At 40.6% G+C, this 17,171-nt stretch overlaps 1 protein-coding gene across 9 annotated transcripts in view; it reads right to left on the bottom strand.

The window, feature by feature from the left end:
* The window catches only part of fap (fibroblast activation protein, alpha), an 84,394-nt gene that overhangs the window by 9,204 nt on the left and 58,019 nt on the right, over positions 1–17,171 (bottom strand). For 8 of the 9 annotated variants that reach the window (XM_078228263.1, XM_078228258.1, XM_078228264.1 and 5 more), the window contains 5 exons: positions 16,660–16,729; positions 15,402–15,596; positions 15,144–15,198; positions 11,491–11,590; positions 1,798–1,862 (listed from right to left, as the gene is read on the bottom strand). In XM_078228263.1, coding sequence (XP_078084389.1) covers positions 1,798–1,862; positions 11,491–11,590; positions 15,144–15,198; positions 15,402–15,596; positions 16,660–16,729 — 485 coding nt within the window. Of the gene's footprint in view, positions 1–1,797; positions 1,863–2,852; positions 2,903–11,490; positions 11,591–15,143; positions 15,199–15,401; positions 15,597–16,659; positions 16,730–17,171 lie in introns of all 9 variants that reach the window. The other variant, XR_013499524.1, reaches the window with a different exon arrangement.

The raw sequence follows: 17,171 nt of genomic DNA, 5'->3' as shown, positions 1-17,171 counted from the left end.
ATGTTTTCCCCTGAATTAGACAAGGATATTAAGCTGATCTTTCTCTTCACCCTATCTGTAACTGCAACACTATATTCTGCACCCTATCCTTTCTTTCTCCCCTATGTATTCTATGAATGGTATGTTTTGTCTGTGAAGCATGCAAGAAACAATACTTTTCACTGTATTTCAATACATGTGACAATTTTTCTTGTGTTCTGCCTCCTTAGGTTGCCTTGGGTCGGACTTTTGTGGAGTTAAAAACACTTTGCAGAATTTTAAACATGTCAGGTGGGATCAGGATGTGGAAGTCCCACCCCAATTTCTGTCACATCAAATTTTGCCAGCAGGGGTAAGGGGGTTTGCCACACAGGAGGGAAATCCATCTTCGCATGACCATTTGAACTTCGTGCTGCGTTCGAACAAAACACATTTGGCTGTCACAAGGGCCTTAACCCACAGTGTGGGAATCATAAATTGATTGCGGAGACAAATGCTCTTTAAGGGTGGATATAGTCTGCTTAATTGTCATGACCTGAAGTATTTTTGAAACCCCTTGCTCTTTAAATATGATAAAAACTGTCTGAAACCATCAATGACAATTTAACAAAACCCTCTGCTGGATTTCTTTGATTAACAGGGCATCTACTGTCAGCTATAAAAACAATTACCAGCTGCTCATGCAATTTCGATAGGAGGTCTTTGTTGGTATTTCCTCAAGCGCTATTAATAACATGAAAACATGGCTGCATTTCAACAGCTACAATTACCTCAGCAAAATGTTCTGAGTTCATAGTTTGATTGACAGTTTAAAGTGGCTATTAATAGATTAGTTGTCTTTGATATGGGGTCTGAATAGAAGATTGTTTTTATAAGTGATTAACTACTTGAGGAGATTTAAAAGCTTTAAATGGATTTCTTGAATGGGAATTGTTTCCACTATCAAGTCTGAATGAGTGACAGCTGTATTAGATTGTTAGAAGCTTATTTTTTCCCATCTCCACATGGCTCCTTGGGTCTGCCCATGGGGAATACATGAGATGAAGTTCCAGAGAACTGAGGCAGGCCTTCTAACCACCCCGCCTTGGCACGTGCCTGCCCCATAGCCACCTAGGATCTTCTTCTGGGCCCCAGGCTCCTTGGAGTGAAAATTGGGTCTAATAGGGCACCTTAAACTGATTTGTGCCTAGTCAGGAAATTTCCCAATCTGAGGTACCAGCCTCAGTAGCAAATTTCCTTGACAGTGTAGGATGGACTGAATGGATCTTGTGATCTGTTGTTGTTCATAATTTTAGAAATCCAGAATGAAATTTAGAAACTATTTCAACTTAAACAATGCAAAATCCGTACTTGTAGGAAGATGGCATTTTTAATTGGATTGCGTTAGTACTCCAAAGTGCAGCAGAGGTAACTTTCAGTTAGTTATTTTGGAAAGTGGATAAACAAATAGAAAACATGACCTTGGGTCACATGGATTCACTATCAGATCCGATATATTTCCTGACATGAACAAAGGTTATTTTCGATATTGAACCAGATAAACATACTGAAACAAACTTGCTGGTTTGGCCAAAAAATGGATCTGAAAAAAAAAATAGTTCAGCCAATAATGTCAGGAAGAACATAATCAATGTTTGTTTTGAGCTGATGAGTTGCTTTTCCATTATATCCTTAGTTGCAATTTAATTCTTACTGTGAGAGACAAGTTTGGGACAATTTTAACCTATCCCACCAGTTGGGAAATTAATTAAATCAGGTACAAAATCAGGCTAAAAATTGCCACCAATGTGTTTGAAACTTAAATTCAGTGTGGTTTACCTTGTAGAACTGAAGATTGTCTTTCTCAGTTGGGTAGCCCATGTAACGTTCTGTGTACATGTTATCTGTAATGGTTAAGATGGAGCAAATTTTTATTGCAATAATCCGTAAGAAATATATTCAAATTTATGAAAACAATTATTCTACTTTATACGTGATCTAAACAAGCTATTTCAGTTTCTATGCTGAGCACTTGTATGTTTAATGTTGTGCACCTTATCTCATTTATTACAATAGCTTTTCATTACTTTTCTGATATCAGCTGATCATTTCAGGTACAACTCATTATTTAATGGATCTCTCCCTATTTGAAAAAATCAGGTAAAAAAAATTCAGTAAACATGTTGAAACAAAATGTTTGCATGGCTTTCAGAAACAGCAAATTTCTTTGTAATTATTATCGAACAATATCGTCTGAATTCTTGCTCCCGGTGGGGATATTTCCCAACTTTGTGAAACCGACCCGGGAGAAAGTAGCCTGAAAGTTGGAATTTTCAGTGGAGGAGTTGGGGTGGGAAGGGGTTGATGGCAGACCTCTGAGAGGCTGGCTAGGTGACCTGAAACGAGTGTGAAAATGACAGATGAGGAGATCGGCCGGGTGAAATGCTTGCCTGGGTGCACTGGTGCTTTGTTGAAATTTTTAAAAATATAAATCTGAAACTAGTCCCTCACCCCAGCCTCACATGCCTCATCCACTCCCCATCCATGCCAACCCATGCCATTTCATGTGCCCCACCTACTCCCCTTGTCTCTCATACCCACCATGCTAATCCATGCCACTTCCCGCCAACGGGGAGCTGTTGTAAACCACGCTGGACTGAAACACTCCTGGCTGGGAAGGGTGGGCGGGGGGAGCTGTTGACGCCAGAAATCCAGCGGCCAGAGATGCACGGAGGCCATTGCGCCCAGCGAGAAACCCGCTACACGGCCTCTGCTGGACTCTCCTGGCCCGAGCAGCGCAGTGGGCTGGGGAATTGCCCACTAAATTAAGCCCACTTAAAACTGTACCTTATTTCTAATATTTGCCAATGCAAATATAAATCCCTTAAACATACCTTTGTTTTCCTAACACTTCTGATGTCCTCTTCACAACATCATTTCCGACCTAAAGAGAAAATGTTGGAAAATTTCAGCAGGTCTGGCAGCAAGGAGAGAAAAGAGCTGATGTTTCAAGTCCAAAGCTTTGACAAAGGGTCATCTGGACTCGAAATGTCAGCAATTTTCTCTCCTTACAGATGCTGCCAGATCTGCTGAGATTTTCCAGCATTTTCTCTTTTGGTTTTAGATTCCAGCATCTGCAATAATTTGCTTTTATAATTTCCTACTTAGTTTTATGTCATCTGCAAATTTAGCTACCATGCCTTCACTCCCCACATCTAAGTCATTGATATAAATTGTAAAAGTTGGGGCCCTTGCACAGACCCCTGAGGGACTTCACTTATCCCATCCTGCCAATCAGCCAAAGATACTGTTTTGATCCCAGTTGGCGTTATAACTGGATGGGAAGATCCTAGAATGGAACTCTGGCTCAGAAGACTGTAACTTTTGTTTTAGAAAACATGGAGGAACAGAGTCACAGGACCACTAATTAGTTTCAACAAGAAAGAAACAATTGTACTGCTGGATTATGTGACAATACTCCTTTACTACCCCCTTAGCTTCATAAATATGCATAGATCTTAAGGTTAACATGGATTACAAAGTACATGTTAAACTACAATGATCTCAGTAACACAAACTCCCTTTGAACACCCAAATTGGCTCTGGTCAAATACACTCTCCACTCTGAACCCCAGTGAATGTTGTGGATTACTTCTTAAAATCCCTCTCCAGATGATTGTCACATGAGAGTTTCCAAACACCATTTCCAAAAAACACACTTTAAAATCTTTCAGTTTATTCATTAATGCCACAAGTAGGCTTACATTAACACTGCAATGAAGTTACTGTGAAAATCCCCTAGTCACCACATTCCAGCAACTGTTCAGGTACACTGAGGGAGAATTTAGCATGGCCAATGCACCTAACCAGCAAATCCTTCGGACTGTGCGAGGAAACCAGAGCACCCGAAGGAAACCCATGTAGACACAAGTAGAACGTGCAGACACCACACAGGCAGTGACCTAAGCCAGGAATCTAACCCAGGTCCCTGATGCTATGAGGCAGCAGTGTTAACCACTGTGCACTGTGTCATCCATTTCATAACAATGTTTTCCATCAGCAATTTGCATTCAGAAATCCAGGTTTTCCAAATTACTCTTTGGAGTTGGAGTTCTTTTCACTTTTAACAAAGAATCCAGCATCCAGGCTTTTCAATTCACCCTTCAGGAAGTTTTTGTCTTGACTGTTGCACAAACTGTTTACGGCTGCTTTAACAATTGATTCCCAGACTCTATTAAAATGGCATCAAACTTTTGATTTACCTCTGAAGTCTGTTTTCCTACTTTAACTCTGGTTATTGCAGCTGTCTCTTTCTCTCACAACATTTTGTCTGCTTTTCCCTAGAATTCTCCTAAACAACATCTTGGTCTATGTTCTCTTAATTTCTTCAGACATTCTTTCTGTCCCGATTCTCTGGTTAGCTGGACTGTATCTAGTTCTTTGGAAAGTCTGCCTCTTTGCAGCTCCCTTGTTCTGTCGAGCTTATCTTTTCTTGGCAGAGTTGAGAGATGTTCACTCCTCAGTGTCCTATTTTCAACTGAAAATGAATTCAGCTGAAACTAAATCCAAAAAGCCTTTCTTTCTAAAAGGGGTCCCTGTTGTTAAGCAATACCCACGTACTTCTGCTTGCTTATTTGCTTTTCATACCATAACTCTCTCTAAGCACTATAGAAGCACAGCTGGAACTAAACTAACCCCACACTTACAAACACATTTGTCCAATATGAATCTAACTATAGGTTTTACTCTTATATAGAAATATTAAATTAAACCTATCTAAAGCTATATCTTATTTCTAATGTTTATGAATACAAATATAGATCCCTTAAAACTACATTTATTCATACTCTGGTTACTGCCAACAGGCAATATGCTATCACCACTAATCTGCAGCATGAGCTTTTACTTTCTGCAATAACCTTTGACATGGTACCTTATCAAATTCCTTCTATAAATTTAAGCACAGTACCTCTGCAGGGCTTCCCTTTATCCACAGTGCATGTTACTCCTTCAAATAAATCCAATAAATTCGATATTTATTAGAGGTTAGGTGAGTAGACAAAAAATGTGAAAGATGGAGATTAATGTAGGAAATGTGAATTTGTCCATTTTGACAGGAAGAACAGAAAAGCAGTTTATTATTTAAATGGAGAGATTGCAGAATTTGCTGGTATAGAGAGGTCTGGGTCTCTTGGAACGTGAATCACAAAAGGTTGGTATGCAGGAATAGCAAGTAATGAGGAACATAAAAGTCGGGGAGCTTTGCTGCAACTGTACAAGGCTATGGCGATGCCACATCTGGAGCAGTTTTACTCTTTTTATTTGGAGAATTACATAATTGTGCTGAAAGCAATTCAGAGAAGGTTCACTCGATTCATTCCTGCGTTGACGGGTTTATCTTATGGAGAAAAGTTGAAACATATAAGATCCTGAGGGGATTTGATATGATGGATATCAGGAGAATGTTTCCTCTTGTGGGGGAGGTCAGAACCGGGGACACTGTTTAAGAGTCAGAGTCTCCCTTTTAAGTCAGCGATGAGGAGAATTTTTCTCTTTCAGAAGGTGTTTAGTATGTGGAATTGCATTCCCCAGAAAGCAGTGAAGGCTGGATTTATTCAAGGCTGAGTTAGATAGATTTTTGAAAGACAACGAAGTCAAAGGTTACAGGGAACAGAAAGGAAAGTGGGCTCAAGATGATGACCTGATCAGCCATGATCTTACTGAATGGCTCCACGGGCCAAATGGCCTAATTCTCCTCCTAAATCTTATGTTCCAATATTCCTCTGCACTTGATCTGTACGGCTATGCAAATGAGCTGAGGGGCTTTGACAGAACTGGGATTGGAACTGTCAGGATTAAAGAAACTTGTATTTTGCATAATAAGGACGTAAATGTAAGCTAATGCACCAAAGTTCAGATTTTTCAGCCAGTATCACCATAGCTATGGAATAATTGCTGACAACAACTGGAAAATCCAACTGACCTTTAAGCATGCTACAAGCAATAAAACTCTAATGTTGTTTGTTTTTAACAGGAATCTTGTCTAAAAGTTGCCAATTTCTGATCCATCAAAATGAGTGAGCACAAGAGGCTTGAGTGTTGCCTGATTACTTTTCTAATGTTCCAAACGGGAAAGTATTAGGAAGGTAACAAAGAGATCCTTATTTTTTCCAATGGTATTTGGTATATTAGGATAGGATGAACCATGCTCCAATTATCATACTTCTATTTACATCTATTATATAATCATTTGATTGAAACTGTAAAAGGATTTGGGCGAGGAATTGTTTATGGAGTGCACTGAAGCCCATGCTACAGAGATTTTCTGAGTGTGACGCACAGTGCCTTTGATCACATCCAGAACAGCCCAAACAGTGTCTCACGTTGGGAAGGGTGTTTGTTTGGGTGTTCTGTGCATACACTGAAGGTTGGTTAACTGATCAATTTGGAATGTCAGACAGTGTTTCTGGATTTGGTGACCTGGCCACACAAAGGCTGCAACAGGTTTGATAGAAGAGGAGCGCAGGCTACCGAGAGGGAAAGTTCTGGGCAATGCACTCTGGCAAGTTAGAGATGGGCTCCTCCATGCTCCTTGACACTGACAACAGCTTAACTCGCAGGCCAGCTGCTGCAGCCAGCATGCCCATCGGTATTCTCCCGTGTGCCCCTCCATCTCAGACCCCTGCAGCAGGGCTGATGAGCTGAACTTTATGCTTCCTCATCGGCAGATTTGAAGGCTATGGAGATTTGTAAAAGCCAGCAGATGGTCTTCCCGCCCCCTACCTAACTGTCCCCAACTTGTATGGAGTTAATAGCAGGCAGTGGAGGCGTGGGTGATCTGTCCGCCCTTGTGTCTATGGAGGCTCTTAAATGGACAATTAATGGCCACTTATCATCCCACACCTGCTGCTATCTTACCTGTGGCAGGAGGAGGCCACACCAAGTGGCTAGCCCTGAAGCTTTAGCTGTGTGGGCTGGTGTTGGACAAGGAAAAGGCGAGCTTCCTTCGTGGGTTTCCTGGTCCCATTGTAGGTAACCTCCCCCCAACCCAGGTCACAAACTTTGACCCTGTACCCAAAAACAGGAATGGATTTTTAGTCCCCTGAGTTCTTCAGGGAAATGTATTCTCAATTTTTACTGGTTTTTTTCTTCCAATTATGAACAACTGTTCTTCTTTTGTCTTTCTACAAGAAATTAAGACGAGCATTGATGGTTTACAAGGTGATAATATTGTCTTATTGCAGCTAATTCTACTTGAGTTTCTATCTTTCAGTGGATGAATGCGGTCCCAAAACTGTTTCTTTGGTGTGACTGCAGGCATCAGATTTTATCACTTTCAACTGATTTATATTTTCTGGCATTAAGTCTACCGGACACAATTAAAGCTTTTTTCTTACTATGCTGTACAACCTGAAAAATAGGTTCTGCTTTGAGTTCATGTGCATGTAATCAACACATGCTGTTTTGATTATATTTCATGCTGTGCTGTTTCCTTCCTGTCAGGATCTGCAAGCACTCTGCTAAGAACCACAGACATGAATTGACTGTCGGTGATGTTATCATACGAACGCTTAATGATCTTGAAAACAAATCCCTCTCTCTATTCTAACTAAGGCATTATCCATTTATTTTAAATAGTGCTCCTATTAAAATTATTGAGTAACTTGTTACAAGCATCACAAAGGTGCACATATCACCAGCAGTGGTTTCCAGTCTCATACTTTTTAGCTGCACTGTTAGCTCAGATATTGACCTGAATTTAGCATGCAATTTTGGCCCTGGGTACTTGTTCAAATTTGCAGGCTGATGCTAAGCAGGCACCCACAGGGTTTAGCACTCAAGTGCTGATTAGATGTTACTTTTGTGGAGCTGTGCATGTGGGCACCTTGCACCCACTGTGACTGAAGATGTGGAGTGCCCTGGCTGGCACACAGTAACACATTGCAGGATAGTTCTGAGGAATATACAGCTTGGTGGTGTAGGAGGTCCAGAGGAGGAAGGATTCTCTGTACATAAATGGGGTGAGGAGTGGGGCAGGGGGCTGCTGCCCCTTTCTCTTGCAGCAACTGGTGCTGCTGTGCCTGGTCACCAGTCTCCTTGGAATTAAACATGGCATGGATGTCAATTTCAAATGCACTGAAAGAGAGATACTCATCAGTTCATGATTGTTGTGGTTGGAGCTGTGAAGCAATTCTCTGAAAGATGTCAGGAAACTTTCTGGAATGCTCTGTGAAGACTTCCCAACGCTCAAATAATATTTATTGTGAATTTTTTTCAGAGGACTTTATCTAAAGAGAATACCTTAAATAATAAATAAACTTGGTTGGAAACAGAAGATCTAACGAGATTATCATCATCCAGGAAAAGGAAGACCCCCTCAGAAGATTCCCATGACCAGGCATTCTCTTTCTCCTGGTTCCCAATAAGGTATTCTTTTTAGGTAAAGTCCTCCGAAAAAATTCACAATAAGTATTATTTGAGTGTTGGGAAGTCTTCACAGAGCATTCCAGAAAGTTTCCTGACATCTTTCAGAGAATTGCTTCACAGCTCCAACCACAACAATCATGAACTGATGAGTAACTCTCTTTCAGTACATTTGAAATTGACATCAATGGCCATGTTTACTTCCAAACAGCTGGTTGTTGTTACAAAAGGGTGTTGGTTGGAGCATTACTCACTAACATACAATGCAGTCACTTGAATGTGTATTAGCAGGCATTTTCAGTGCCAATCAGCTATTTAATCAACCTCTTTCAGTTCCCTTATTTAAGGAAAGATATATCATTGGCGGCAGTGTAGAGGAGATTTACTTGGGCTGGTCCTGGGTATGGAGGGACTGCAGAAAGATTAAACAGGTTGGGTCTGAAGACGGGAAGGGGCTAATGAACTTTGTGATACTTTGGGATTTGTGAGAAGCATTGTACAGCTTGTTTTCGTGTCTGTAGAGTTTGTTTTCGTGTATCCAAACCAGATAAGAGAAACAGCTGTCCCTGCTATTTCCCAACTAATCGTGTCCAGGAATGTGGCTAACCCAGCTAGTATAAGCTAAGCTAGACTCCATTTTATGTTCTTTTATATTATGTACCTTTGTTTAACACGGTGGAGCTGACATGTAAGCCTTCTGTGATCGTATAATCATAGATTCATATATATTCATTATATACTATTCATCCTCACCGATATAAAGTGTTAAACAGGCCCCTGTACATCAGTTAACTTGTTTGTGCAAACTTATAATCTAAACAACCCACAGGAATCCACATAGAGGCAACAAAACAGACAGCTTTGAGATGGCCACGATTACGTGGACTACGCGAAGGATGGAATCGCTGAGACAGCAATAATCATGAGAAAGTGTGGACGTGACCAGGGGCAAAAATATATGTATAAATATTTGATCTTAACTCGTATTTGATGAAAAGTCTGGAGAACGCGTTAAGGATCGGACTTCTCCCACAATTGTGAAAATAAACCACTGTACTTTGACTCACGACTAGTCTCAGAGGTATTTTTTACCTACAACAGGTCTGTACTCCTTGGAGTTCAGAAGAATGAGAGGTGATATGATTGAAACATATAAAATTCTTAGGGGATTAGACTGGGTAAATGTTTCCACTCATGGGAGAGTGTAGGATCAGAGGACATAGTCACAGAATAAGGGGGTGCTCACTTGAGGTGGATTTGAGAGTTTCTTCTCTCAAAGAGTGGTGAATCTTTGGAATTCTGTGGAGGCTGAATTCTTAAACATTTTCAAGGCTGAGATCGATAGATTTTTAATGAGTTGGGGAATTAGGGGTTATGGAGGGAAAGCAGGAAGGTGGACTTAGAGTGATAGGTCAGCCATGATCTTATTAAATAGTAGAGCAGGTTTGAAGGGCTGAATGGCTTACTCCTGTTCCTATTTCTTATGGTCTTATGGTCTTGGCATCTGTTCCTCGTCTTTATCGAGATGACGTATTGCACTTCAATGCATCAGAATCCTTTCACAGTACTGATCAATTTAATACTCACTTACCTTTTAAGAATAAAGCCCTATCATTAATCACTGCATTAAAACATACTTAAATTATGATACAGCATCTAAATATGATATGCGAGGTTGGCAACAACTTTTACATTTATCTTTAAAAGGTTCCCAATTCCAGACTAGCCATTCCCTAAGGTTCATGACTCCTCTGAGGAGCTGCGAACTATGTCTCTTGCAGTAACCTGTTTGACTTTGTTTCTGTGCATCAGGTTTAGAAGAAACAGCGTACCACTGTAAACTGGTTGTAGGGGATTTTGATGTGGGATAGTTACATTAACGTGACTTTTGTGAGATGATAGCATGTTGAACATTTATATGTCACTGCTTTTTTTAAGATTAAAATGCATCATTAATTGTGAAGTATAAAAGTTTTGAAAATTAACGGAATGCATAATTTGAAATGTAAAAGTTTACCTTTTTCAAGGGACCACGGGAAGGATTTTGGTTTAGTTCAGGATCCCTATGTCAGGGTCAAATGAGAGTTAAGAGCTCACCCTAGTGGAAATAGTCACAGGGCAGAGATTTTTCCTGTATTGGCCAATTCGTAGCTAGTGGATGGGCTTGCTGTCCAAGAGGATGGTGGGTAGACTCTCAAAGTTAGAGGTCCAGTAGGAGGCACATTAGTATAGAAGAGACTGCAGCTGATTGTGACCAGTAAGGGAGCAAGAGGGTGCTTCCACCTTGAGGTATCCTCTGAGCAATTTTAAATCTTGAAACAAACAGTTGCAGCTGCAGGATCACCACTGTAGGTGGAAAGGGTACCTCCTCCACAAGGCAGCCTGAACCTAAAGCTGAGACCAGGCAGGCAGGGCAGGGCCTCAAGACTTCCCTGGAGCACTAACTGAAAATTCCAGTCAGCCTCTGACAAGGTGACTTACCCACCTTAATTGGCTACTGGCCCACCATTCTGCCCCGCAATCCTGCGTCTGGTAAATGGCCCAGGTGATGGGCTGGTGCTGGCGCACTGGCTAGTGGAGCAAATTTTCATGCCCTTTCAACTCTGCAATGCCCATAACTTTGTATAAATACACCATTGATTTAGTGCCTTCCATTTATATACTTTAAAGCTTTCATGCGAGATACTTTTCCCTCTTAAAGCAAATGAAAGAATGCTGGATATAACCATTGCTTAAAACAGGAACTCATTTAATTACTTGAATTCATACAGTATAAGTTTATATTCATGCCCATTCCTCTGTTGTCTGATTTTGGAAGATGCACCAGCTTTTTGAAGCTGTTTATCAACTTTTGTTAAGTTTGTAAGTTGCAAAAATCTTACCAAAAAACACAAGCATTTCCCTATCCAGGATTGAGGAAATTGAAAGTTGTTTCTTCTTTTGGGACTTACTCCCCAATCCACATCACCAATAAAATTACATGCGTACTGGACCACCAAAGGCCAGCCCTGCATTAGTCACAACTGTTCATTCATTTTTATATTGTACATCTTTCCTTAGTATATAAAAGTTATTATGAGTTTGATCTAAGCATTTATCAGAACATACCATAATATGTCCAGTTTGACACGGGGGCAATTGCAATTCCACATTTGAACAGCTTACTGCCAGCTCCAAGTACCATAGATGTGACATATCCTCCATAAGACTAAAGATGATTGAAAACAATTAGTCACATTTAAGTTACCGTATGGTAATCAGTTGAGTAAACAAAATGAGTGAGTGTTTAGATTTGTAATCAAAAACAGATGAGATAATCATTACTCTAAAACAAAATACTTTTATTTAACAATTGCAAGAGGCTCTGTAATCAAGAGATTTTCTTTGCTTTTCCTTTTACAGATGCTAACAAGCTTAATGCATATTTCCAAATATTTCTGATTTTGTTTCAGTAGTCAAAATGTTGGGCTGCTGAGACTTGGGGCCAAGCTATTTTTGAAAATTTCTGCGATTTAACTTCAAAAGTTATATTCTAATGCAACGCTTGTGTATTTTTCTGAAGGGAGTGATGGCCAGGGTGGGTAGAGTCACCAGTCATGCAGGCACAGGATAAACCTGATGTCCTCAGAACCGTACCCTCAATGTCTCTATTCCTTCTAATCATGCAGGCATTGTGGACTGATGCACAATGAGAGTATCATGGCTGCTTCCTAGACGTTGGCGTTCACATGAATAATGATTTTCTGTGGTCAAATCTCAAGTTCAACAATAACCAACTTTGAGAAAAACTAATAAGCAGGCCAACCCATTTCCCCCAAAAGGGCCATTATATTTGGATGAGCCAGTATGATAAGCAGAACCTTGTTCAAATTTAAACAAAAGCAAATTATTGCGGGTGCTGGAATCTGAAACCAAAAGAGAAAATGCTGGAAAATCTCAGCAGGTCTGGCAGCATCTGTAAGGAGAGAAAAGAGCTGATGTTTCAAGTCCAGATGACCCTTTGTCAAAGTTCTGCCAGAGCTTCTTGTTCAAATTTAATACGTTAGGCAGGGGACCGCATTTAAAAAACTTCGGCCGGAATGTTATACCCGTTCACGCCAGAGGGATTTTTCCATCCCCTGCAGTGAATGGAGATCTGGCTTGGCACCCACTCTGCTGCAGCGGGAGTGTGGCACGAATAGCCAGTAAGATCGGCCCTTGGTCTATTAAGAGGGAAAGATTTTCAAACATTTAGTGTAACTTATTTTTGAATAATAAAATTATCTGGGGCAATGAATTGCAAGTTCAGGGGACAAGATTCCCAACCTGAGCCTGATTACTGGCGAGATGTCATGTCACATATGAAAGTTTGAAAAATGTATGTATTCTTTGGGTAACAATCTTACCTAAAAATGCTGGCTTTTGAATTAATATGGTTCTTTGGTTATAAAAATTCAAAATATAGCAAAGAGTAAGGAGAAAAGTAATGAAGGGGTGGCACAGTGATTTAGCACTGCTGCTTCACAGCGCCAGGGATCCAGGTTCAAATCTGAGCTCGAGTGACTGTGGAGTTTGCACATTCTCCCTGTGTTTGTGTGGGTTTCCTCCAGGTGCTCTGGTTTCCTCCCACAGTCCAAAGATGTGTGAGTTAGGTGCATTGGCCATGCTAAAATTCCCCCTAGTGTCCCGAGATGTGTAGGTTAGAGGGATTAGCGGGCTAGATATATGGGGTCACGGAGATAGGGCCTAGGTGGGATTGTTGTCGGTGCAGACTCGATGGGCCGAATGGCTTCCTTCTGCACAGTAGGGATTCTATGTGTAGATTAGGTTGATTGGTCATGCTAAATTGCCCCTTAGCGTCAAGGGATATTAGGAGGGTAAATACATAGGGTTACGGTGATAGGGTTGGGGAAAAGGATTGTTGTTGGTGCAGGCTCGATGGGCTGAATGGCCTCCTTCTGTACTGTACGGATTCTATGGTTCTATAACTTCATGAGCACGTAGACACACTGGTGGAATGGGTGGACACATGGTGAATGAAATTCAATGTAAAAAAGTGAGGGGTGATCCCATGAGGAGTAAAAATAGATGCAGAATGGTATAATTTTATAGAGAATGAGAAAGCAGGGAGACCTGTACGAGGTGTGCACAAATCTTTATTGGATAAGTTAACAAAGCAGTTCATATTGTATATGAGATTCTAGGTTTCTTAAATAGAGGCATCGAGTGTGAAGCTAGGAAATTATACTAAATCTACCTAAAACATTTGTTCAGGCGTAGTTGCGAGAACATTCCTCTAAGCTGTCTGGCCATGCAGCAACCTGCAAGTTCTCGGTGCAAGCCTCACATGAGTCCACCTCTTGAACTTGTCGCACATGGTCGTGCAATAAAAATTTAATGGGACTGCATATTTTAACAAATTGTCCACATACTCGCCAAAACAAAACTAGAGGGTATGGTGAGCTGGACATTTTTTGTCCAATTCTGGACACCACAGGAGCGAGTGATCGGGACAACTGGGGGGAGGGGGGGGTCGAGGCTGGCCCGGATGCATCCGGGAGGCCAGTGATCGGGCTGTAAGGAGATCACATGGCCAGCGATGCAGGGTGACGAGGCTGACTAGCGATCGGGAGGCGGCAATGTGGGGCTACTGCGCATGCGCCAATTCCATGCTGACAGATAGGCACATGCACAGTGGCTGCTCAGCGCTACGCTGCCAGCCTCTCCAGCAGGAATAGGCTCTATCTTTAATGATCTTTAATGAGATTCTCGCTGGTGCACTTTGCAGTGCACAGAGTGGAACATTCCTTTTGAAAATCCCGCTGAAAAAAACAACGGGATTTACTCCAGTTTTTACACGAATTCGGCACTTATAATTTTTCTGGGTGAATCCCACCCCACAAATTTGTAAGGACGTGAAGGCTTTACGGAGAAATAAAAATCCGGGATGTGGATGGAGAAAAATTGAGAGAGTGGAAATAACTAAATTTCTCGTTGAAGGAGCCAGTGCAAATGGTTGGGGCAAATGGTCTTCTTCTGTGCTGTACTATGACTCTATGAATGTTTTGACCTATACAACCAGAATTAACAATGTTAAAAGGAATAAAAAGCAACATGAAAACTACCACAGCAAACTCATAATTTATCTGATTTAATCATTACTAATTTTTTTGAAGTGTATTAAAATTGAACATAAAAGATATTTCACCCAGCTAGTGGCAATACACAATATGGCTTGGTGTTATACAGTTCAGAAGGGCCACAGGTTTGATCCCTTTCAGTGCAAAATTAACTGATTTTGCTGATAAATTCTGGGTGCACAGAAGTGATAGGTGGCCTCCAGTGGAAAAAAAAGCCAGGGTTTCCATTTTGATCACCATCCAGTGACCCTCATAAAATTGTCTGTGCATATAGGAAGGTATGGTAGAACTGAGTATATCTGTATTATAGTTCGATAACCAGCTATTGCTCATTTTCATGGTACAGAAAATGAAAGGAAGTTTAAAAATGCCTCCTCTATTTGGGCACAGTAAGAAGTCTCACAACACCAGGTTAAAGTCCAACAGGTTTATTTGGTATCAAGAGCTTTCGGAGCGCTGCTCCTTCATCAGGTGAATCTGTTATTTGGTATATCTGTCTTGACTAACCAAGTGGCTTGCCGAAATAATATTGCCACAAGGATGCATCTTGTTTGTCTCATTAAGGTAATGCAAAACTAATCTTAATGTACAAAGCACCTATAAGCGAATCGTACTTTTACCACAAATAATTTGAGAACTTACCCATCCCCAGATGGCTATTCTTCCCTCATCAATGAATCCCATTTCAACAAATTTTCTGAAAGAAAATGAAATATTGTTCAGTTTTTGTTGAGCTGGTAAGCTAATATTTCAATACTTTCTCTAAAGTCAATATTTTAAAAGGTTTTACATTCATGGAATGCTTGTAACAATTTATGGTAATATGCTTGTAACCATATGTTGGAGTTAAAACAGAGAAATAACACAATTTCTAATTCTTAACTCTGGCTAATTGTGTACCTTGTCGCTCTGATTTGATCGTCCACTTCATAAGTGCCCAGCCTTCGATATATTGCATGCATTATTTTGTCACCTTGGTAAGCGCTTCCTCTTCCATCAAAGCTGGCAACAATAATTCCCTCTGTGCTGGCAAGGTAAGTTGCCCAGTCAGTTGCAAAGCGGGCATCAGCTTTCTGACTGCCTGGCCCACCGTACCTGAAAAAAGTGTCACAGCAGCAAAATGATCAAATCTTATGAAAATACACTGTGGTCTTCAGATCCCCTAATATTATCCCACAATCAATATACTTTAAAGCAACAAGTCTAAGTTAATTCCTTGGCTTTATCATTAGCTTATATGAAAGTCAAGGAGATTTGATAGAAAATAGTCAACCAAAGCCTTTAAATTGACAAGTTTTGAGTAACTATACCCATAAAACTGAATAAATGATTACGTTTATCCAGTGATGCTGCAGGCCAGACTAGATGAAGTTAAATCTTTGCCACATTCACTATTACAATATCATTCGTATTGCATTGATAGTACTGAAAATGCCCCACAGTGCAAGCAATTTTAGTGGCCGGGCTTCATATCACAGGTTAATTAACACAACTGAGAAGTCAATGAAATGGAAGAGGCTTGAGGCTTTCTTGTGAAACCCAGAGGAGCAATCCTGTCCCTCATGATCTGCGTGGCAGCAAATAAAGTATTATAAAAAGTTACCTTACTGGATTTGGCTCTGGCTGCTGCTCCCATCAGGTTTAGCCTGGTGAGGAAGCCATCACTCTAGCCTTGCCGAGGCCTCAAGATAAAATAGCAAAATGGGCCCTGATGGCATTATTGGAACCCAATCTGTTTATTTAAGGAGGGGCCTGACCAATTAGGATAACACTTCCGGCAGCCAGGTCGGGCAGCAAAACAATGGCTATGTCCAGTGCTTCATTGAAACTGTGCCTCTGCCACTCTGGATAGTAGATTTTTGTCAGGCAGAGGAGCAGTGGAGATCAAATCAAGGCCATGGAGTCAGATCCTATCTGTGTGTTGTGAAATTGAGTCAGACGGTCCACGAGGAGATGCATTTTAGCTATTGTTAGAAGGAATCCCTCATCTCCTACATATTACAAATCCAGACTTTCAATGCCTATTCTGAATAAAATTATTTTGGCTGTCAAAATGAGACATTGGGAGAAATTGGAAGAGAGGAATATGTTGTGCCAAATGTCATTGCCTTCATCAGATTTTTTTTTAGGGAAGATTAGACTTTGGAATTACACTTACACATCAATGAGCAGAGGATACTTTTTTGATTCATCAAAATGTGGTGGAAATATCATCTGATACCAATAACCTGGAAAAAAAAAAAAAATTAGCACCACTTAACACAATTGCCACTAACACAGAACACAATTTGTTTTGGAATATGACAAAGATAAAGTATTGCCATTTTTTTTATTTTTTACTTATCTGACGGTAAGCAAATATTGACGATGGACCATCCACTTCCCCGTAGGTACACATGGGCCATTTATTTGTCATTCTTATCAGTACTCTCAACCTACATATTAAACATTAACCAATTTTCAAATAGAATATTTCAGAAGTGTTTCCTATCAAGCTGTTTTTCTTCGGTGAGTCAAGAACAAATACCATTTTGCCACTTTCGCTGTTTGCTGCATTTTACCCTTGAATTAGATTTACTTTTGGAAGTGTACTGTGATCCTGAGAGATCATCCAAACAATAGTGACTTCAAATGAATAAAGAAAGAAGTGTGTAGCATTTTACAACCTCT

The sequence above is a fragment of the Mustelus asterias genome, chromosome 14, assembly GCF_964213995.1.
Source record: "Mustelus asterias chromosome 14, sMusAst1.hap1.1, whole genome shotgun sequence".
Taxonomy (NCBI): Eukaryota; Metazoa; Chordata; class Chondrichthyes; order Carcharhiniformes; family Triakidae; genus Mustelus; species Mustelus asterias.
Note: the sequence above shows the minus strand (reverse complement) of the source record. Positions and strands in the feature narration are given on the sequence as shown.